Here is a 23,252-nt window from a genome sequence, read left to right as displayed (position 1 = left end):
ATTCATAATCTTGAGTCAATAGCTCAGTTGGAAAATAAAGTGCAGGGCATGAATGAGTCCACCTGGGCTCTATCTCCAGCTCTGCTCCCGAGTAGGGCTGCACACATCCCTGTTCAGGCTCCCACTGGGGAAATGCTGTAGTGCAGTGATCGGCAAACTCATTAGTCAACAGAGCCAAATACCAACAGTACAACAATTGAAATTTGAGAGCCAAACTTTTTAAACTTAAACTATATAGGTAGGTACATTGTTATTAACTTAATTAGGGTACTCCTAAGACTTAGGAAGAGCCACACTCAAGGGGCCAAAGAGCTATAGTTTGCCGACCACGGCTAGTGGATAAGATCTTAGAATGGGTCTTTATGTGTATCTGTAGAAGGCTCAATGTTTGGTCCCAAACTTTCTATCCAAATGACACCCTTAAAATCACAGACTGGGTTTATGGAAAACTTCATTTCCGAGCTGAGTAGACATTTCCACTTTACATGTACACATCCTCCCAAGATAACAAATAAGCAAAATCCAATTGCCAAAGGTTGTTTTTTAAAAATATGTTTTTATTGATTTGAGAGAAGAGGAGGGGAGAGATAAAAATCATTCATTGATCGGCTGCCTCCTGCATGGCCCCTACTGGGCATAGAGCCTGCTTAAACCCTGACCTCCTGGTTCATGGGTCGACACTCAACCACTGACCCACACCGGCCAGGTTCCAAAAGTTTTATTTCATGTATCGTTTGATGTTAAAATTTCCCTAGGCGTTGCATCTAATGTGTGGTGGTGTGCAGACTCCATCCCATTTGACAGAAACATGGCAGCTGAGTATCCAGGAGAACAAGGAGATGCCACATGCTTCCTCAGCAGCTTCAGGAGCTCTCGCCTTGGGCCAGGAGCCTCTGGGGAAGGGAGATACCCCATGCTCCCTCACACAAATCAGGGTGCTTCCTGGCTGATGACACATTTCCATTGCATCATATGGGCCTCGATGGAATCCTTTAATCTTTCATCATACTTTTCAAAAAAACACAGGAATATATCATGAATTAACTGCCCTTAAATCCATGTTAGAGAAATGAGGAGAAAGTTAATGTACAAAGAAATACAATACACAAAAGAAAATATGCAATGTTTCATAAGCTGCATACATTTAAACAAAAAAGTTGGGGGACATGAATTTGGTTATTTGAATTATTAAAAACATTATAAGCAGATTACCTTTTGAATCTTAAAAAGAAAACCTGACTGAAAACATTCAGAGACTGGAAACTGGTTTAAGACAATTCCCAAGTTCTTACTTATCAAATAAGGTACCAATCAAGATAAAGATATTTTAGAACTTAAAATTAGGCCTATTCACAATTTAAATGTGGGGGGAAAGGAAAAAAAACAACAACAAACTAACCAAGTAAAGTCAGAATGATCGTTTACATTTTATAGTCTTTAATAAAGCACATAAAACTGTACTATTTAATATATTTCTCCATGAACTTTTTGTGAAATTCAGATCGCAGCGTATCGTTGACAAATCTTTTGTCTTTCTTCTGGTCATCCACACCTTTTGCACAGTTCTTGAAAACAACATCATCATCCCACCTGAAGAAAAAGAAAATAAAAATAAAATGTTCTTATAATGCTTGTATCAGGAGATACACCGTGTGAATTGCAAAGCTTAGTCATTACACAGAAAGGTGTTTAGCATGTATACAGAGGCAGCAATTACATATGCCCCAAAGAAGACAGTAATTTTGAATAGGCTGTGATCTAGCTCTATCACAGCAGAAAGGGCAATTAGAACATATAAAACATTCTTGTCACTTCTCCAGTACAAGATGCTTTGACTAACTCAGAAAGCAGAAATATATAAACTTTAATTGCATAAATATCAAATGTTTTCAGTTCTAAAACAAAGAGGCAGTACCTGGTACCACCCTGATTAATACAGACAACTCTAGATGATAACTGACCAATTTACTATAGTTCAGATTATGCGGTTTTAAGCATTTTATGTACTCTTTCATCAGTTAGCATTTAGTAATCATCCACTGTCGTATCTGCATTTTGGGACAACAAAAGGAGAAGTACTGGCATATAACAATAACGCTCATATATTGGCACACATCTGCATAAACTATGAAGAAACAGAAGCTGAAGAGCTTAGGGCAGGACTGTGGTTGGATTCGTCTGGTTGGGTTTCATAATGCACAAGCATAAAAGAACACCCATGGATGGGCTACAAAATAACGTTTTATAGAAAACCAAGAATGCAATTTCAAAATACCATCTAGCCTATAAAACAAAAATCCACTCTGTAATATATACTCTCACAAATACATATAAAATAGAAGCCATGTGATGTGTTTGTGTGCACAAGTTGCATGCCAGAAGACACTGCACACGGACAATAAGCCAAGAGCATGGCATCTGTGGAAAGTGTCAGTAAGCTCATCGTGGTGCAGGACACAGGTGAGTGAAAAGCTGAGCAGAGCTGGGTCAATTGTGACCTGCGTATTAAGACTGTTCCAGTCGCCACACAATTCTAACTGCATCCAAACAAGGCAGGAGGACAAAGGAGAGTTTAACATCAATATACTCGATGCAGTTTCTCCTCTATCCACCTTCTCAACTCACTACCAACAGACTTTTAGCCTCCTTCTCAACATCAACCTGCTCTTCCATGTTGCTAAGTCCAAGGGCCACTTTCCAGCACTCATTTTATTTGCCCTGTCATCATTACTTGACCTATCACTCTCCTCTTTTCGAAAGCAAGCCTTGTTTGCTTGGCTTCCAAGACACCCACCAATCTTTTGCTTCACCTCCTTCCTCACTCCTTCTTAGCCTGTTTTTTTTCCTTTTCCTTTTTTCATTTAATCAATATTTACTGGGCATGTAAATTCTGGGTAGTATGTACTGGGCACCCAGTATGTTCCAGGTACTAATAGTTAACCACCTATCTACTCTCCAAACGTTATCCAGGACTTGGTCCTCTGACTTCTCCCTCTAGCTGCACTCATTCTCTAGGTGACCTCATCTCATCTTTGTGGCTTTAGAAAATTTCTGTAAGATGACAGCTCCCAAATTTATTGTCTCTAGCCTGGATTCACTCCAGAACCACTCATCAAGCTACCTAACTCAACATCTCCACGTAGATTTATACAACATTCTGAACTTGACATCTTGTGTCTGTCACCTCCCCCAACCACTTCCGTTTACATTCTTCCCCATCTCTATCCTTTAACGTTCAGGTCAAATACCTTAGAGTCTGGCCTCTGCTAAGGTCAGCTGCCAGGCAATTACTGTCCTTAGCCATGCTGTTGCCGTTGTAAGGAGTCGAGCTTTTACTATAAATGAGTTGGGAAGCCACGGGGTAGCCTAAAACAGGAGACTGTGATCTTTCACTTTAAAAGGACCACAACACTGCTGTGTTAGGAAAAAACTGGGGGTGGGGAAGGAGAGTGTGAGCGTGTAAACAGACCAGCGAGGGCCTGATTGGACATAGTGGCAGTGGAGCTGGTGAGAAATCATAGATACGTGTGAAAGCTAAGCCTACAGGGTTCCTTGATCACCTTATACAAAATAGCCAAGCTTCCTCCCACTCAGCACTTCCTATAAGCTGTTCTGTTTTATTTGTCTATGTATCACTACCTCAAGTACTATATTCAGTTATTATTGTTTCACTTCTTAAGGGTGGTAGTGGTTATTTGCTTAATAGTGGTTTTCCTATGTAGCAGATAACTTTATTTAAAAGAATTTTTTAATTGATTTTAGAGAGATGGAAGGGAGGAGGAGGCGAGATGGAGGGACAGAGAAAATATAAATCATCGGTTTGTTGTTCCACTTTAATTATGCCCTCATTGGTTGCTTCTTGTATACGCCCTGATCAAGGATTGACCCACAGCCTTGGCTTATCGGGATGATACTCAAACCAACTGAGCTTTGTTTATAGTCTCTCCCTCTTCAGCCTTTTACTTCACCCCTCCAAACAAGCCCGCTATACAGAAGAGTAAATATGGTAGGCTTAAAACTGCTATCCTTAGAAAGGCGCCGCTTGCAAGGTTGGCCCTAAGCTAGCATTTGGAAACTTGAACTCCAAGAATCTTCTCACTATCACTCTTTGCACAAATACTGTGGTTTATGTGGAACACCCGTTTCCCTTATGGGAGTCTGAATTTTGGTATATGCTAGGCAGAGGTTACCTCTATGACATAAAACCCTTGGGCATGGAGTCTCTAAAGGGCTTCCCTGGGCAGATGTTACATTTTCGTTGCCAGGGGAAAAGATGTGCTGTGTGTGGCCCCTCCAGGAAGCGTGCACCTGGATTCCGTTGATGCCTTTTCCCCTTATGACCTGGCTGTGTAACTTTGTTTGTCATGAGTACAACTATATGCTGAGTCCCTAATCCTCCTAGTGAGTCTCCGAATGTGAAGGGTGGACTTGGGATCCTTGACACACATAGCTAAAACGTGAACTTCACAGGGTCAAAGGCTCAGCGCACTGCTCCGTCTCTAATGCTTACAACAGTAGCTGGTACACAGCTGGTTACTGTAAATATCTATGGAAAATACATTATTTCCTCTCATTCTTCTTCTTCCATTATTCCAAAATCGGACACAGATGATTACCAGTGAAAAGTGGAATTTTAAAAGCTTTACACATAGTTTGCTATAAAACTCACATGTGTGTATGTATTTTCAACTGATTACTGTATATAGTACCTTCTTTTAACTTTGAAGTTGGCCTGAGGCTGGGATGGGCCAGTGAGATTAAGGAGAGGGTTTCCACTCAGAATGTTTTCCATACGAATCCTTTCTTCTTCAGCTTTTTGTTCTTGTTCCTGTCAATGACAGAGGAAGATTAGTATTTACTTATAGTAACGTCAGGGTCAATCTTTTTTTTTTTTTTTTTAAATATATTTTTATTGATTTCAGAGAGGAAAGGAGGAGAGAGAAACATCAATGATGATAGAGAATCAGATTGGCTACCTCCTGCATGACCCCCACTGGGGATCGAGCCCACAACCCGGGCATGTGCCCTTGACTGGAACCAAACCCGGGACCCTCCAGTCTGCAGGCCGACACTCTATCCACTGAGCCAAACCAGCCAGGGCCAGCGTCAATCTTTTATACAACTCATATATTAAAAGACTGCTAGGGATAAGAATTAAGGTAGTATTTTTTGTTTGTTTGTTTTCAAGACATACGAGAAAGTCTCCCTTTCCAAAATAAAATAATTTGACATTTTTTTATAATTTGACATTTTTATTATAAATGTTTCATGCATGCCATCATTCATTACTGTCTTCTAACTCTAAAACTCTTCAGATGCATATTTAAATCTTTCTTTTTTGAAGTAATCACGAATTTGCTTATTTTAAGTGAGTAGACCAATAAACATTCTAATAATTTGAGTATACTAGCCTGGCTAGTGTGGCTCAGTGACTGAGTGTCGACCTATGAGCCATGAGGTCACGGTTTGATTCCTGATCAGGGCACATACCCAGGTTTTGGGCTCCATTTCCAGTTAGGGGGCTTGCAGGAGGCAGTCAATCAATGATTCTTTCTCATCATTGATGTTTCTCTCTCTCTCTCCCCCTCTCTCTGAAATTAAACATATATTCTAAAATGTATATGTATATATATATATACATATACACTAAACATAAAAGACATTTAGCAAAACTATTACCACAATTTTTAAAAGGCTATACATAACTGAATATAAAAATTTTATTTAGAATTACTAACAATGTAAACATGCATCTCTAAAATTATTGACAAGTTTTATTAACCAAAAAGTATCTCCTAAAATAAGAAACTCTCAAAATTATAATGTTAACATGCATTTCTAGCAATTACTTGAGGCTTATTCATTTTGTCCTTATGACTTGTTACTTTCTGTTTCTATACCTCTCATACCTTACCAGTTACAAGCTTATCTTTCTTCACTTTTATTTTAGCATGAACTTCTTTAAATTCAAATCCCCCTCAGTTTCACTCTTAGAATTAGGAAGATAAAATGTCTAAAAATACATAATCGTAACTTCTAGACCCATCTGATTCCATGCTATCTTATATCTTAACCCAAAGATAAATCCCACTTTGCTGTGTCTTGGGATGATAAATTAATAACTTAATAGAGCATGGAAAAGAAGACTTTCTCCGCCATTCTCCGGAGCACTATCTCAATTCGTTGAGGTTCTGCTTCCCGGCATATGTCGACAGTTTAGCTCAAATAAACTCACAAAAATTCTTTAAAAAAAAAAAAAAGACTTTCTGTTAGTCCATTTAAAATAAACCTATGTTGCCCTAGCCGGTTGCTCAGTGGTTAGAATGTCATTAGCTTGTGGTCCAAGGTTCGATTCCCGGTCAAGGGCATGTACTGGGTTGCAGACTCAATCCCTGGCCCTGGTTGGGGCACGTGTGGGAGGCAACCAATCAATGTGTTTCTCTCCCATCTCTGCTTCTCTCTCTCTCTCCCTCCTGCCCTCCACTTTCCACAAAAAGAATGGAAAAAAGTTTTCTCAGGTGAGAATTAACAGCAACAAAATAATAATAATAAATAAAATAAACATGTTAAACCACCTGGAAAAATAACCTGATTTTCAGTACAGGTTAATAATACTTCATTTTTTTTTTAAATTAAATTTATTGGGGGGTGATATGGGTTAACAGAATTATACAGGTTTCAGATGCATAATTCTACAACACATCATCTGTACACTGTATTGTGTGTTCGCCACCCCAAGTCAAGTCTCTGTCCATCACCATTTCTCTCCCCTATACCCTCCCCCTCCACAATCACACTTGTCTGTGTCCATGATCTTTTTCTCTTTTTTGCTCAATCCCTCTACGCCCCTGTCCATCCAGTCCCCGCAACATCCAACTGTGAGCACTGGATTTCATTTTCTTATGAGGCCAAATAACTGGAAGGTGATAAAAATACAATTTTCAGGGGGAAAAATAATTTAGGCCATTGTTCAGATCTTTAACGAAGTCAGGAAGATCCATCATATATTAAGAACAGACAGCTTTCTATAAATTATGTATTTTTTAATCAATTATATTAATGCTAAAATTTAAGACATTACTCTGAGATGCTAGAAAAATAGGAGCTCAAGTATACAATGCATCCAAACTTATAACAATGTGTGTGATGTAATAAGGTCCTGGCCATTCTATGTTTGGAATATGTGTCCTTTAGAGTTACTGGTTGGTTGCTACACACAGCCCTGGAAAAGATGCCACTCTTTCCATATTCAAGTACCAGGCACACTATGGGGGTCAAATCCAAATCACCCTGTTGTGTAAATAAAGTTTTATCTGAACATAGTCACATTGATTAATTTAGGTCCTGTCTAGAGTTGCTTGTGCTACAACAGGCAGAGCTGAATAGTTGTGACAGGGGCTTTGTAGCCCACAAGCCTAAAGGAGTTATAACCTGGCCCTTTATAGAAAGTTTTCCAACCCCTGATATAGGCAGACTGGTTCGAAATGTTCTTTTAGGACACACACAAAGCAACCACTAGAAAGCCAGCGCAACAGGGAACTAAAACTCAAGCAACTACAAGAAACACCAACACATTTTTGTACAGAGATCAAATGAACCTCACAAAATTATAAGATCTTCTAAAACAGTGGTCGGCAAACCGCGGCTCGTGAGCCACATGCGGCTCTTTTGCCCCTTCAGTGTGGCTCTTCCACAAAATACCAGTGCGGGCGCGCACGTACAGTGCGAAGTTGACTTAACACTTTAAGTAAAGTTTATTAAGTTAATTTTAGGGAATGTTGTGAAGTGAAAGAAGATGTAGTGTCAAGGACTGAGAAAGGTATGTTGAGATGGTTTGGACATATAGAGAGGATGAACGAAAGGAGATAGACGAAACAAGTAGACAAGACAAGTGTGGATGGGAGAGTTGGAAGGAGTCGACCTCAGCGAACGTACCTCAATCAGACTGAGGACGTTTTTAGCAAAGGCCAGCTTAGGAGTACCCTAATTAAGTTAATAACAATGTACCTACCTATATAGTTTAGGTTTAAAAAATTTGGCTCTCAAAAGAAATTTCAATCGTTGTTGTACTGTTGATATTTGGCTCTGTTGACTGAGTTTGCCGACCACTGGTCTAAAATGTTTATCCTCCTTAAAGGTTAACCATTGCATTTGAATTGCTCATCTGTCTATGTATTTGGAACAACTGCCCTCTAGTGGTGTACAAGTCATTTTAGAAATGTTCTTAAATTCTTTGATTTCTACAATTAGATGCAAAAATTATTAAGCTATTATAGAAGTTACGCTCTCCTGTGCCAAACTCTGATAACTGAGCAGTAAAATATTTTTCTCCTTCCAATCTGAATTTTAGCAGTCTTCAAAGCCTATCCCACATTTGATCTCTTTTCTGATGGCCCTTTTGCCAACACATGAACTCTACAACCTCCCTAGATTCCAAACATTAACCTATGCCAGTCTTTTCTCTAAGTCTTCTTCCTCTTTTTTTAAACAGAACAATCTTTGGCTCACATGTAATCTTACACAGATGCCATATGCCATAAAAGAGCTGCTCTGTTCTGGTTGAAAGGGGAGACAGCTATCTCTACTTGGTCATCTCATAATGTATCAAGTATCAAAAACATGTTCCGAACAGAACTCATCATCTCTTTTCTCTCCACCTCCCTTCTGTATCACCTCTTTTTCTCTCTGCCCATCCTTCTGTATTCCCTGTTCGTGTATGGCACCAACATCTACCCAGAAAATGGGATCATCTTTATTGCCACATCTGATCAGTCAATTTATTTAGTCAATTCTACCTCCTTGATAGCTCCTATCAGCATCCGTTTACTTCTTTCAATTCCAACTCCTATTAAGCATGATTATCATAAATGCATGTGAAGATTATTGGAATAGCTTCTGCCATACTTCTGTCAGAGTAATCTTTCTAAAAATGCATAATCTCACTAATCTCCTGTTGAAATTGACCAGCTGCTCCTATTCTTCAAAACAGAGTCCAAATTCCTTTAGCATTGGTTTACAATGCTTTTTTTAAAAATTGACTTCAGCAGAAACCGGTTTGGCTCAGTGGATAGAGCGTCGGTCTGTGGAATGAAAGGTCCCAGGTTCGATTCCGGTCAAGGGCATGTACCTGGGTTCAGGCACATCCCCAGTAGGAGATGTGCAGGAGGCAGCTGATCGATGTTTCTCTCTCATCGATGTTTCTAACTCTCTATCTCTCTCCCTTCCTCTCTGTAAAAAATCAATAAAATATATTTAAAAAAATAAAAAATAATAAATAAATAAATAAATAAAAATTGACTTCAGAGAGGGGAAAAGGGAGACGAGAGATAGAAACATTGATGAGAGAAAATTACTGATCAGCTGTCTCCTGCATGCACCCTACATGGAATCCAGCCCACAAGCCAGGCATGTGCCCTGACCGGGAATCTAACCATGACCTCCTGGTTCATAGATCAAAGTTCAACCACTGAGCCATGCTGGTCGTGCTCTCTAATGCTTCTGGCCTGTTCCTGCCTCCAATTTCATCTCTTATTGTTATTACTATGGGTCTTATTTAATCCTTACAACTGTCTTTGAGTTAGATATTCTTTTCTCCCATTGTGTGAATTGAGAGACTGTGGAGACTCAGAGAAGTTAGGTGAATTGCCCTAGATTATGTAAAATCTATTGACAGACTGCTTCAACAAGTGCCTGGAAAGAAGGCTGAAGCAGGAGACAGGGAAAACAAGACAATGACCTCATTATATTCCTGAGTTCTTTGTAGGCCATGACTAAATCATTTTTGATTCTTCTGACACTTAATAGACATTAACTAAATGTCTGTTGAGAAAACAAACAAATAAGTGTATAAAGAGCAAGATGAGTATTATATTATTAAGCATGTCTGAACTATTTGGAAAGAATTTCCCACATTACCAAGTGACTTAAAATGCCATAAAAATTTATCAGATTTCTAGATCTACAGGTGATATATCTAGACATACCAGGGACAATTTCCAATATAAGATTTTACTTGAAATTAAAAATATTTCTACTTTAGTTTATGAAAGAAGATGTAAATATTTAACACTTTCATTTTACCTTCCTGGCTTGCTCTTCAGCTCTTTCTTTTTTAATTTTTTCTAGTTCTGCCAGAAGAGCTGCAGTATCATCGTCATCACTCTCCTCTTCAAAATCTTCATCTTCATCTTCCTCCTAAAAAAGAATGTGATGGCCCATTGAAGAGAAAATTCACATTATTAATTTTCCCCCCATAAGAATTGCCAGGTCTTTGGAGCAGGATTAATTTTCCCAGTGGGAGAGATAGATGCACCTAGATATTATTAAAATCAACAACTAAACAAAAAAACCCACAAAAAAGCTTATGAAAACTCACTAAAATGTCAACGCCTGTTATGTTTTAGAGATTGTAACAACAAATAGTATAATAAAGTACCTTTCAAATTTACATGGTCAAAGGGAATTTAGACATAAAAATATTTCTAAAACTAGAAAAGTAACACTTTACACTGATATACACAGCACATATATACATAGTGTATCACCCTAAGAATCAAAATAGTTTTATCCAGCCTAAAACTTAGACCTATTAGGATAATCAAAAGTACTAAAAGGGTGCTAACTTCTCAGAAGAAACCAATTTCAAATGGATAATCATTAAGTCTCACTAGGTTCCCTATATTTAATTAACTGAATTATTTAATTCAAGCTGTCCACTCTAGAATTGCTGATTTATGTGCTTAATCAGATGCTACTCATGAAAGATCACTCAGATTTCACTGTAAGTAGAAAACTGCAAATTAATTGTAGACTGTGGGTTCCATTAAATTTTCATGTCACTAAAGCACTAACCCTTAAAATCTCCCACTTAGCTCACTTCCCTGCCTCAGCATAGAGGGAGCCAGTAAGTGTACTGCACTCTGGAGGGGCATCAGTGGTTTCTAAAGTTCAACTTTAGGGGCTGCTATTGATAGAGTGCCCAGTCTGAAGAGTGCCCCCTGGAGATGGATAACATGGCAGCCCAAACTCTATGGGTAAATATGAGAAATTATTTTTTAGGGAAGCAAATTCTTTAATAAATCACTTCCTTATTTGATTCTCTAGAGATAAAGTTTGATTAACTAGCAACATTTTTTGTTTTAAAATCAACTATAAAGTTTAGCATTTGAATAGTTAAGTAAAAATAAGTACAGGGCACTGGTTAAAACCACATGAATAAAAAAATTTCAGAAAACATGATATAAGTTACTATGGAGATGAAAGGAGGAAACAAAACATACATCTGTCAGAGGATCATCTGCATCGAGGTTGGCAGCAGGAATCTGGTCTAGCCGAGGCTTCTTTGACACTGAAGAGGAGGTTGTATGTTCTGGGAAAGACAGACAACGCTTAGCTCACTGAAACAAAGACTGCATTGCCTGTAACATTTAGGGGCCTGTGGGGACAAAGAACTTAGATTACGTCTATCATGACACAGGGATCAAAACCACAGTGCCTGCCAAATAAGCCCTTGGTAATAAACATTTGTTGAATAAATTAATGAAAGTATTGATTTTAATATGGGAACTGTAGCCTCTCTCAGGAAATTTAGAGAATAGTTTACATAAACTGGAAATATATGTCCCTAGATGCCTTCCAACAAAAATGGGAGAACTTCATAGGCAGAAACCATGGGGCCTCAAAAAGTCTGGTTCTTATAAACATTTTGATCTAAACTGAAACAATGGCTGCTAAATATCCCCAGGTCATCTTATTCCTTCTATAGAACCATAAGAAGATGGAACTAGAATCAACTTTATTATCACCTTTAATCTAACTAATCTAACCAAATCTGATATCATTTAGTAGTGTTGCAACTCACACCAATATTTAAAAGCAAACACAAATAGTAGCCTATTCCAATTACCAAGTGAAAGAAAAAGTACTGTCAACAATATATATTTACATTTTTTTTAAACAGAGAGGATGAGAGAAGGATAGAGAGTTAGAAACATCAATGAGAGAGAATCATCGATCAGCTGCCACCTGCACACCCCCTACTGGGGATGTGCCCACAACCAAGGTCCATTCCCTTGACCGGAATCGAACCCGGGACCCTTTAGTCCATAGGCCGACGCTCTATCCACAGAGCCAAACTGGTTAGGTTACTGTCGACAATCTTATGAGACATATGTGTTGGTACCTCGAGTTGGACGATCTCTATTCTTTTCTCTCGCAGCAACTCTCTCTCTCTCTTCTAATTCTCTTCTGAAGTCACGGTTCCGAACCTCTTCAGGGGCATCCTGAGTGGTCTGTCTAAAGTAGAAACAAACCAGGGCAAAAATGTTTCTAAAAAACCTATGGCTGTACCAATGGAAGATAATTCACAAAAAGCAACTTTGTCCTCAAGTCCCTCCAGCACAAAAGAAGGAATTAGAAGAGCTACTACCCTAATCTGAGGGTAACTAATAGGTACCCACATGATATTTGTAATATTTCAAGAATCCCAAAATGAATCACATATATTCCCATAATAAGGCTGGAGATCCATTAAGATGTCTTTATTTTTTGTTAGTAAGTCAACTCAGGAAACATTACAATAACGCTTTATTTTCATATTGATTAGTACTGAGAGTGCTATGTCTCTTGGAAGAAATGCATTACTTTTCCATCTACCTATGGATATTCTTGGTTATCAGGAATTTCTTGGTTAAAAGGAATTTCTGCTTAAGAAATATCTGGTAGCTTTTTACAATCCTAGCATATAATTTTAGTGTTAGATATCCTATTACATTCTATTTATATAAAAATAGACGACTTTGGTTAACAGGAATTTCTGCTTAAAAAATATCTGGTAGCTTTTTACAATCCTAGCATATAATTTTAGTGTTAGATATCCTATTACATTCTACTTATATAAAAATAGATGACTTAAGTGATATAACCCAAACATATTACTATCTCATGACCATGCCACTTGCTTTGTGAACAAGAAAATGAAAGTCTTCATTACCTGTATTTTATCTTTGTATGAGAGGGTAGGTCTCTACTTGAATACTGCTTTGAGAGTTGGCTTAAATCACCTTCTCCTTTTCCTCTCCCGCCTCTCGCAGGTTCAAAAGTTGGCCGAGCTGCTGTTGTCATCTTTTATGCTGTGAAGAAAAATAATATCAAGTTATTTCCCAAATGGCAAATTCTCATTTCTGAAAGTAATTAATATCCACCCTTGTGAAATAATTTCCATTAACTCACTCTCCAAAACTTACTTAAATAACCTCAACACAGACGTTCTCAAGAAAACAAATAATGAGGCTCAGGGTATACAAAGATTAAGGTTCTCAGGTAACTCCTATTTAGCACAAAAAGTTCCGTCGTGAAGATCTGAGTTTGTGTTCCCGTTCTCCTGCCTCTGTGGCCTTGGGCAAGTCACCTAGCTTAAGTTTCTGTCATCTGCGGAATGGGGATATTCTTCATAGAATTATTACGAGACTAGAGGCTCGGTGCACGAATTCGTGCCCAGGCGGGTCCAGCTGGCCCACCCCGATGGGGCCAATGGGGCTGGGCCCACCCTGGGGAGGGGACCCGGGAGGCTGACCTGCTGGCCCCACCCCCTGGTCCAACTCCTGGTCCAGGGGACAACTTGCATATTAGCCTCTTATTATATAGGATTTGAGCAGCAAAGCCCTTGTAAAATACAGTATTGCCACGACTGAGTTTTAAAAATTCTCAACTCCACCAGAGCCCCTGCGGCCCGGCCCGCCTTTTATCTAAACCTCACACAACAGAAAACAGGGTAGACACTACAAAAGGGATATTTAAACCTCACACAAAAAGATAATGTCATCACTGTCCCGGGTGAAAGTGTGCTAAACCTCAGTAACGGTTACCGGGGGAGCCGGTCTGGCTCGGTGACAGAGCCTCGGCCTGCGGACCAAAGGGTCCCGGTTCGATTCTGACCAAGGAAGGTGCCGCGGCTGCAGGTCCCTCCCCGGCCTGGGCCCTGCGCAGGGCCCGGACAGGAGGCAACCAGTCTATGAGTTTCTCCCAGATCGATACGTACTTCTCCCGTCTTTCCCTTCCTCTTCCACGCTCTCTAAAAACAATGGAAAGATGTCTTCGCGTGAGGACTAAACAACAAAAACAAACACTAACAGTTCCCTGGGCAAAATTCCCCAGCCTTTTGCTGATCCACCTGTTTCTTACGGCAGCCAATATAGCACAAGTCAGATCTTCTGTAAGTTACAAATTACAATTTAAGGGATGCCCCAAAGGCAGGAACCCCACCCGCCAAGGATGCTGATACCCTCGGGGACCCGGCCTTACGTTGCTTTGGGCAATGAACAGCCAACATAACATTAACATAATACAAGTGGCTCCTAAGACCCCGTTAAGCGTCGGAAAAGCAAGTGCGCGGGGGGACGTAGGGGGGACTGGTGCACGTCTCTAGATTTTCAGAAAAGAAGGTCCGTATCCCGAGGGGGAGACACCGTGTTTCCTGCCGCTGGATAACTACTCCCGTCTCCTGGGAGCGCGCCTTCGGATGTCGGCAGGGACCCGCGGACTTCGCCTCGCCGACTGGGCGAGGGCCGGGGAGGCCCGGACTCCGCGGAGCGCCGTCTGCAGCGCTGCCTTCGCGCTGCGCTCTCCGCGGCGCCCGGGACCCACGCAGGGCCCTCCGCCCGCGGCTCCGATCCCAACCGCCTCCTCCCGCCCCACTCGGACGAGAAAGACAACCTGCTCTCGTCCCTCCGACTCGGCAGCCTCCGGAGATCACACAGACATTTCCATCGACTTTCGGACTCCCAGAATCCTCTGCATCCGGGGCCACAGCCCAAGACCCGGAAGTGAACGCCAAGCCCTTTGGCCGCCCTTCGGGGGCGGAGGAAGCGACCAATCCGCGGGGGCCGAGGGGGAAGTCGGAGTGACGTCAGCGAGGGGCGGGGCCGAAACGGCCGAGGGGGCGGTCGTTTGAATTCGGTGCCGTAGAGCTGATCTTAAACATCATTTTATACCTCCAAGAACCAATTACTTAATGTCTCTTCCGTCTTTTCCTTCCCCGACCCCCTCCCAGACTCCTTCATTCCGGTACTGCGTGGACGGAAAGCCCCGGGTAGCCGCCACCACGTCCCCGGCTAGCGAGAGGGAGCGTAGAGAAGGATTCCTCCCAACTGTTTAAATCCAACGGCTCCTGCTGCCTCTCCAGAGCTAGACCCAACCAGCCTAGAGGGCTGGGCTACGGAAACACTAGTATTTTCATTTAAGTGGATATGAAGAAAGAACAAATAAGTACGGGGGCAACCACGATCTTTATAAAGGTACCATTCCTGCAAAAAAAAAAAAATATTAGCCTTCAGAGCAAAGGTTGTATTCGTATTGTTTGCTAAAATTTTATGTTTAAAAAAACCTGAGTTCTAGCGGGAGGGGTGGTGTCACGATTTAGAGGTTCATTTATGTATGAATTGGCTTCGGGCGTTGGGAGCGGTGGGCCCAACTGCCAGGAGCGCGAGCTGCAGTGATAAGATGGCTCCTCGCGCAATAGGTGAAGTTTTAATAAGGCAGCGAACAGGGGGAAAACCAGCCCTCCTTCCCTCTCCTCCCCACCTCCGCCCCCCAGACACTCTGCGAGCAGGGGGACTTGTTTGCTTAGCGTATCATGCTGTCTCATCGCACAGTGTGGGGCCAGAGTAGATGCTCAATAAATTATTTTGCTAAACAATTGAAAATTCAACTCCCTCGAGTTTCTAATGTAAAAGAGCTCATAAAATTGAACATTAAGATGCTTCCCCCCCCTCTCAGAACTCTTATTTGAAACTTTTAAGTGGGGGGAAAAAAGTAGAAAAAGTCCTTTCTTCCATAAAGTTCAAAAATGTCAATATTGATTTTCCTTGCTGAAGGTTATCTCTCCCCTCCCCTTACACATCCCCTTGGGGACACTACCATTGCACTGGCTACTCAGCCCCCAGTCTCGAGGCTCCTACTTCAATTCCTCTTCAGTCACCCTTCACGTCCGGTTCCTTTGCAAGTCTTGCCAATGCAACTTTGCATATTTACCCTAAATTTTGTTCCGCGGTCACTGCCCTAGTCCAAGCCGCTACCATTTTCCGCCTGGATTGTAACTGCCTCCTAGGAGATGTTCCTGCTTGCACTTGTGTCCTAACTGCGATTTTGCAGAGAGCTGCAAGAGGGGCCTTTTAAAGTTATGAATCGGGTAGTGTTATCTCCTGCATAGAGATCCATTGCAGTTAGAACAACGATTAAATTTTTTAATGTGGCCGGAGGACCCATCCGGCATGGCCTGGCCTGCCTGTCGCCCTGGCTTTTCTAATCCGTCACTATCTTCCACACTTAAGGTCTAGCCACAGCCAAGCAGGCGTTTCTGTTTCACACACAAGGACAGATTTCTTTACACGAGCTTTTTCTCTGCTGCCTGTGCCCCAGAATAGCTACTAGGGCCCTTCAGGTCTCAGTCCAAATGTCACTTCCTCAGTGAGGTTTTCCCTGGCATCTAAATTTGCACCCCAAATTTGCACACACATATACCACCACCTTACCCTGCTTTGTTTTTCATACTACCACCTCTATTTATGATTTGTGTATTGCTTTGTGTCTTGTCTGAGAGCCAGCATAGAAAAGTCACTAAAAGGGAAAGAGAGCGATAGCCTGACTGGTTTGGTTCTAAATTCCAGTTCTGCCCTTTCCTTGCTGTGTAATCTTAGGCAAGCTGTTCTTCCTTTCTGTGCCCTCAGTTTCCTCATGTGTAAAACGGGAATAATTCTAGTTTGTACTTCATAATGTTATTATAAGAACTAGTGGATTAATACTTACTTGTAAAGCACGTAAACTATCTCAGAAAACAGTACTTGTTAAATAAATGTTAGCTATTATTATAATTAATATTATTTTTATTATTATTGTCTATCTTCCTGTATTAGAACATAAGTTCCAGGAAAGCAGGAACCTTGTCTCTCTTGTTCACTGGTGTATCCTCTGCATATAGAACAGTGCCTGGCAAATAATAGGTGCCGAGTAAGTATTTGTTGAATGAATGTATGATTGATGCACTGTGAAGTGGAGGAATGAAGTAACAATGGCAAGGTGTGACACAATGACAGCAAATACTTCTTGCTTTTATATTCCAACTGCCCTTATCGGTCCCGAGCCAATCACCCAGATTCATTTAACTGCTAGCCTACCACCTAATCTTTTCATCATCAACCACAGTTAAATAACATCAACATATAATCAGTTCACAAAATTAAAAAGCTTTGACTTAAATGGTCTGAAAGTATTAATAAGGAAAAGAAAGTAAACACTGTTTTTATTTGTGATTTTAAAGTGCTAATAAACGAAACTATAAAGCCTTTGACTTAAATGGTTACTTAGATTCCATTTATAAGTGAGAGCATGTGACACTTGCCTTTCTCTGACTGGCTTATTTCACTTAGCATAATACTCTCCAGGTCTCTCCATGTTGGCTCAAAGGGTAAGAGAGCCTTTTTTTTTAATTTAAATATATTTTTATTGATTTCACAAAGGAAGGGATAGGGAGTGAGAGAAAGAAACATCAATGATGAAGGAGATCCTTTTTTACAGTTGCATAGTGTTCCATGGTATAAATGTACCACAGCCTTTTACCCATTCACTGACTGATGGGCACTTGGGCTGTTTCCAGATCTTAGCTCTTGTAGATAGCGCTGCTACGAATATAGGGGTGCATAATTCTTTCTGATTCGTGTTTTCAGAGTCTTAGGATATATATCTGGAAGTGGGGTCACTGGGTCAACTAGCAGTTCCATATTTAATTATTTGGGGAAACTCCACTTTGTTTTCCGTAGTGGCTGTATCAGTCTGCATTCCCACCAGCAGTGCACTAGGGTTCCCTTTTCTCCACATCCTCACCAGCACTTGTCATTTGTTGATTTGTTGATGGTAGCCATTCTGTCAGGTGTGAGGTAATACCTCACTGTAATTTTAATTTGCATCTCTCTGATAATTACTGATTTTGAGCATTTTTTCATGTGTCTCTTGACCATCTATGTGACCTCTTTGGAGAAGTGTCTATTTGGGTCCTTTGCCCATTTTTTAATTAGATTGTTTGTCTTCCTTTTGTGTAGTTGTATAAGTTCTTTATATATTTTGGAAATTAACCCCTTATCAGATATATCATTGGCAAATATTGTTCTCCCATACAGTGGGATCCCTTTTCATTATGTTGATGGTTTCTTTTCATATAATCTCACTTATATGTGGAATCTAATGAACTGACAAACAAAATAAATCCGGAGACATGAAGCATGGAACAGACTGGTGAATCTTACAGGGAAGGGGGATGAGGGTGGGGCTCGGGAAGAGATTAATCAAAGAATGTATATGCATATAAGCATAATTACAATAGTGTGATAGGCCTGGTGGGGGCAAGGGTAGGGTGGTAGGGGGCAATGGGGGGGGGGGGGGGAAGAGGGACATCTAGCCCTGGCCTGTTTGGTTCAGTGGTTAGAGCATCAGCCTACAGACCAAAGGGTCATAGGTTCCATTCCCGGGGCATGTACCTCCCAGAAGGCAGCCAATTGATGTCATGTACATGTTTCTCTCTCATCCCCTCCCTCCCTCCCTCCCTCCCCTTTTTCCCTTTCCCCCTCCTCCTTCCCTTCCACTCTCTAGAAATCAATGGAAAAAAATATCCTCAGGTGAAGATTTAAAAAAAGGGGGGGGGGATATCTATAATACTTAAACAATAAAGATAAATTAAAAAATAAATGGCTGCTTAGGAAAAAAAGGTGAAATGTAAGTTTACTAAAAATTTAAAATTCACTTTATCAGCTACCTTTGCTGGCAAAAAAAAAAAACAAAAAATAATAATATAACCTCTGAAGAATTCTCATTTTAAACCAATTACCACAAAAATCTTCTTGGGCCTTTAATTTTGCCTACTAGTCCTCTTATACTTCCCTAATTCTTTATTTTCCCACTCTGCAATAATATAATTCCTACATTCCTCTCTCTCCTTAAATCTACATGCGTCTTTCACCCTCTTTCCCTTCCCCGTCCTCTCCCAGGAGTAGATGATATCCTGCTTTTTCTGGGAAAATGAAAGCTTTAAACAAGAGCTCCTCATCTGCTGTCCAGCGTATCCGTCACACTGTCTTTGGCTGTGCCCATACCCTCAGCTTCCCATGTGTCAGGAGAGATGAGGTGACCCAGACCTTTACCCTTTTCTGGATCCCAGTCCCTCTGGGTCCCACTGGCATCCTGCTATATTTTCTATCTCATAATCTATTTTTTTAAAAAATATATTTAATTGATTTTTTACAGAGAGGAAGGGAGAGGGATAGAGAGCCAGAAACATCGATGAGAGAGAAACATCGATCAGCCGCCTCCTGCACACTCCCCACTGGGGATGCGCCCGCAACCAAGGCACATGCCCCTGACTGGAATCGAACCCGGGACCCCTGAGTCCGCAGGCCGACGCTCCATCCACTGAGCCAAACCGGTCAGGGCTATCTCATAATCTATTAATATATCCCTTTAAGATCATTCTTAGCAGCTTTTGGATATGGTGTAGTATATCTTAATCTTAACAATTGCTTCTTCATTTTAATATGAAAATATTTTAATTTGATGTGAAGAGGGTGTTTTATTTAATAATTGTGATAGCAAAACAGATTTTTCTTACTGCAGAATGTAATGTAGTAATTCGAGCTACAAAGCCAATACAAATACTACATCCAGTTGAACACCCAAAAGGAAAACAAATAACCATAGAAATCTTAAGAAAATTTAAGAGACTATTTATACAACCTAGGGTTTGTAAAGAATTTCTGATCAAGGCTGAACATCTGAGAGCTATAAAAGAAATCATTTTTAAAATTCATCTATATATACATGTAATTTTATGGCAGAAGATATCAAAAGCAAAGTCAAAATATAAATGCCACATTAGCAGGTAAATTTTGTAATGACTCTAACATATAAAGGGTTACGACTACCACTATTACTGCTAAGACACATATATAAAAAATACAAACAACCCAATAAAAAAACTGAGTGATGAATATAAATAGGCCATTCAGAAAGAGCAATTCTAAATAGATAATAAACATGAAAGACACTCAACCTCCCCATTAAGAAAATGAAAGTAAACTAACAATTATCATATTTCAGCATTAGCTTGGCAACAATTTTAAAAAATTTATACAGTTGGGCTTGGCCAGTGTGGCTCAGTGGTTGAGCATAGGCCCATGAACTAGGAGGTCATAGGTTTGATTCCCGGTCAGGGGCACATACCTGGGTTGTGGCTCAATCCCCATTTGGGGGTAGGGATTCTCATCATTGATCTACCTTTTTTTTTTTTTTAAATAAGGAGCTATTGTTAAGGTTAAGACATACTATATCATATCCAAAAATAAATATATTTTAAAAAATATTTTTAATTGATTTCAGAGAGGAAGGAAGAGGGAGAGAGAGAGAAACATCAGTGATGAGAGAAAATCATTGATTGGCTGCCTCCTGCCCTCCCCTGACTGGGGATCAAGCCCACTATCCGGGCATATGCCCTTGACTGGAATCAAACCTGGGACCCTTCAGTCCCCAGGCCGATGCTCTATCCACTGAGCCAAACTGGCTAGGGCTTAAAAAGAATTTAATATAGTTGGGGTGGGGGAGGAGATGGAGGAGGGTAAAGGGGATAAATGGTGATAGATAGAGACTTGGGTGGTGAACACAATACAGTGTACAGATGATATATTGTAGAATTGTGCACCTGAAATCTGTATTAATTTTGTTAACCAGTGTCACCCCAATAAATTTAATAAAAAAGAAAAAAATTGCCCTAAAAAATAAAATACAATTAGAAGGGGTTGGGAGAAAAGGGGATCCAGTCAGACAGTAGGGAGGCATTGACTCCATTTCCTTCACAGTAAAAGTTAAAGATGCTCACAGTGAAACCTACAAGGCTCTCCTCAAACTAGTTGACCTGTCATTTTAATATATATGTGTGTGTATATATATATATATTTTATTGATTTCAGAGCGGAAGGGAGGAGAGAGATAGAAACATCCCCCTACTGGGGATTGAGCCCACAACCCAGGCATGTGCCCTGACCAGAAATCAGTTTCTCACCAGAAATCGAACCCAGGATGTCTTGGTCCAATGGACGAAGCTCAACCCACTGAACTACACCAGCTGGGCTAGTTGATTGGGCCTCTCTAGGCTACAAACCTTCCTGTGTTGTTTGATTGTAGCTCCTGCCTTAGGGCCCTTGCATTAGCTATTTCCTTGGCCAGTAGTAGGAATAATACTATTGCCTGTATTAATCAAGTCTTTGTTCAAATGAGGTCAACCAATCATGCAGCCTTATTTAAAGTTGTAGTCCTCCCACTTTGTCCTGTAACATCCTGCACTCCTTATTTCCCTTGTCCTGCTCTACTTTCTTTTTTCATGTAGCATTTATCATTTTCCATGATCCTATGTAATTTAATCACATTTATTATTTCTTTCTCTATCTACCTTGTTTTCCAAATGGGTGAATAACTGAATGAATGGGTGAATGAGTTTTAACAGGAAAAAAATCACATTTTGCTCTAAAAAGTATTGCTTTCATCTTTTTATATTTTAAAGGAAAAAAAGTAATTTACATTCTGCTAGTCTGAAATTTAGATTTGAAATAAAGATACACCAAAGCTCAAAATATTTCTTTTTAGGAAAGAATCTCTAAATGAAAAATCATGTGATTATCAGACTCTGCATGTCCCTCAGGATTCTCATTCAGTCAGCCCCACCACAAACTAATCACAACTCCAGTTTAATCCATTTTTCCCCAATTCTAATAAATTCCCTCATTTACAACGTTAACCAGCCTGCAAAATTCAAAAATTTTGCTTGAAAATGTTTCTTTGAGGCTTTAATTAAGAAAATGGAGGGAAAAAACCGTTGGTCACAAGTCATAAGTCACTTTGAAAAATAAATAAATAGCCCTAGTATGTTTGGCTCAGTACTCTTGACTGAAATCAAACCCGGGACCTTTCGGTCCACAGGCCAATGCTCTATCCACTGCAGGCTCCTCCCCTGCCTGGGCCCTGGTCTGGTGCATAAGGCAACCAATCAGTGTTTTCTCTTTCCCTCTCTCTTCCACTCTCTCTCAAAATCAATGTAAAAATATCATTAGGTGAGGATTAAAAATAAATATAAATAATGGCATCATTTAAAAAAATTTAACCTGAAAATTACCAATTTTCTGCCGAAACCGGTTTTGCTCAGTGGATAGAGCGTCGGCCTGTGGACTGAGGGGTCCCAGGTTCGATTCCGGTCAAGGACATGTACCTGGGTTGCGGGCATATCCCCAGTGGGAGATGTGCAGGAGGCAGCTGATCGATGTTTCTCTCTCATTGATGTTTCTAACTCTCTATCTCTCTCCCTTTTTCTCTGTAAAAAATCAATAAAATATATTTTAAAAAAATTACCAATTTTCTAATATGAAAAGTTGGTTCTTTAATCTGTTTTGACTAGTGAAAAGAACAAGAAAATAAGGTAGCTTGTTTTCTACTAACAAAATCCTGATTTTAAATTAAGACATTCTGCCTGGTGGGTGTGGCTCAGTGGTTGAGTGTTGACCTATGAAGCAGGAGGTCATGGTTCATTTCTCAGGGCACATGCCTGGGTTGCAGGCTTGATCCCCAGTGAGGGGCGTGCAGGAGGCAGCTGATTAGTGATTCTCTCTCATCATTTGTGATTCTCTCTCTCCCTCTCCCTTCCTCTCTGAATCAATAACAATATATTAAAAAATAAATAAAATAAATGAGGACATTCTGGGGCCCAGAGAGATGAATTCCTGGAGATAAATTAAATTTGCTGATGGTCCATGCTAGATTACTGGCTAATATAGTTTAACCAGCTCTTACCTAATCTGAGCTCATGGCTACCTCACTAGCTGGCTAAGACAATTAAAAACAAACATTAAGAAACAGTTCAAACTTAACTAAAGTATAGAAAATAAAGGTATAGAGAAAGATACTCCAGGCAAATTCTAAACAAACTTTATGTGGTAATATTAATTACAAAAGTATTCTTTTAATAGAATAGCATTAATAAGGACATTAATAGGGGCATCTTGTTGCATCACAAAGAAAACTCCACTAGGAAAATATTACAATCATCAACACGTATGCAACTATGTAACCACATGGTCTGGAAAAATATAAAGCAAAAATAATTAAAGGAAAAGCACAAATCTGCAATTGTGGGAATTTTTAACACAACTTCTCAGATTGATAGATCA

The 23,252-nt window shown here is 40.2% G+C and overlaps 2 protein-coding genes across 3 annotated transcripts in view; one reads left to right on the top strand and one right to left on the bottom strand.

Annotated features, from left to right (window-relative positions):
- Positions 1 to 536: 536 nt before the first annotated feature.
- On the bottom strand, positions 537 to 14,866 carry CWC15 (CWC15 spliceosome associated protein homolog). Of its 2 annotated transcripts, XM_059708119.1 has the most exons (8): positions 14,713 to 14,789; positions 14,039 to 14,071; positions 12,992 to 13,130; positions 12,182 to 12,294; positions 11,280 to 11,368; positions 10,081 to 10,194; positions 4,710 to 4,828; positions 537 to 1,590 (listed from the first exon to the last, which is right to left on the bottom strand). In XM_059708119.1, the coding sequence occupies exons 3-8, from the start codon at positions 13,120 to 13,122 to the stop codon at positions 1,461 to 1,463; spliced, it is 696 nt and encodes a 231-aa protein (XP_059564102.1). In that variant the 5' UTR covers positions 13,123 to 13,130; positions 14,039 to 14,071; positions 14,713 to 14,789; the 3' UTR covers positions 537 to 1,460. The 2 variants fall into 2 exon arrangements, with proteins under 2 accessions (XP_059564102.1, XP_059564101.1); XM_059708118.1 differs by lacking the exon at positions 14,039 to 14,071 and having other exon boundaries at positions 14,713 to 14,866.
- A 93-nt stretch (positions 14,867 to 14,959) lies between these two features.
- Positions 14,960 to 23,252, top strand: part of KDM4D (lysine demethylase 4D) — a 33,994-nt gene continuing 25,701 nt past the window's right edge. The window contains exons 1-2 of the mRNA XM_059708117.1: positions 14,960 to 15,293; positions 16,911 to 17,004. The gene's annotated coding sequence lies outside the window, so the exon portion shown is untranslated. The remainder of the gene's footprint in view (positions 15,294 to 16,910; positions 17,005 to 23,252) is intronic.

The sequence above is a fragment of the Myotis daubentonii genome, chromosome 9 (genome assembly GCF_963259705.1).
Source record: "Myotis daubentonii chromosome 9, mMyoDau2.1, whole genome shotgun sequence".
Taxonomy (NCBI): Eukaryota; Metazoa; Chordata; class Mammalia; order Chiroptera; family Vespertilionidae; genus Myotis; species Myotis daubentonii.
The sequence above is the reverse complement of the archived record's forward strand: the minus strand, read 5'-3'. Positions and strand labels throughout refer to the sequence as shown.

What these genes read in the sequence shown, in the direction of transcription:
- CWC15 (XM_059708118.1), bottom strand. Translation starts at nt 13,122, where the DNA reads ATGACAACAGCAGCTCGGCCAACTTTTGAACCTGCGAGAGGCGGGAGA. An exon ending in CAGATGATCCTCTGACAGAT is followed by an intron (nt 10,195 to 11,279) that starts GTATGTTTTGTT and finishes ATTCTTTTTTAG; the next exon opens with GAGGAAGATGAAGATGAAGA. An exon ending in AACTTCAAAGTTAAAAGAAG is followed by an intron (nt 1,591 to 4,709) that starts GTACTATATACA and finishes CTTTTTCTTCAG; the next exon opens with GTGGGATGATGATGTTGTTT.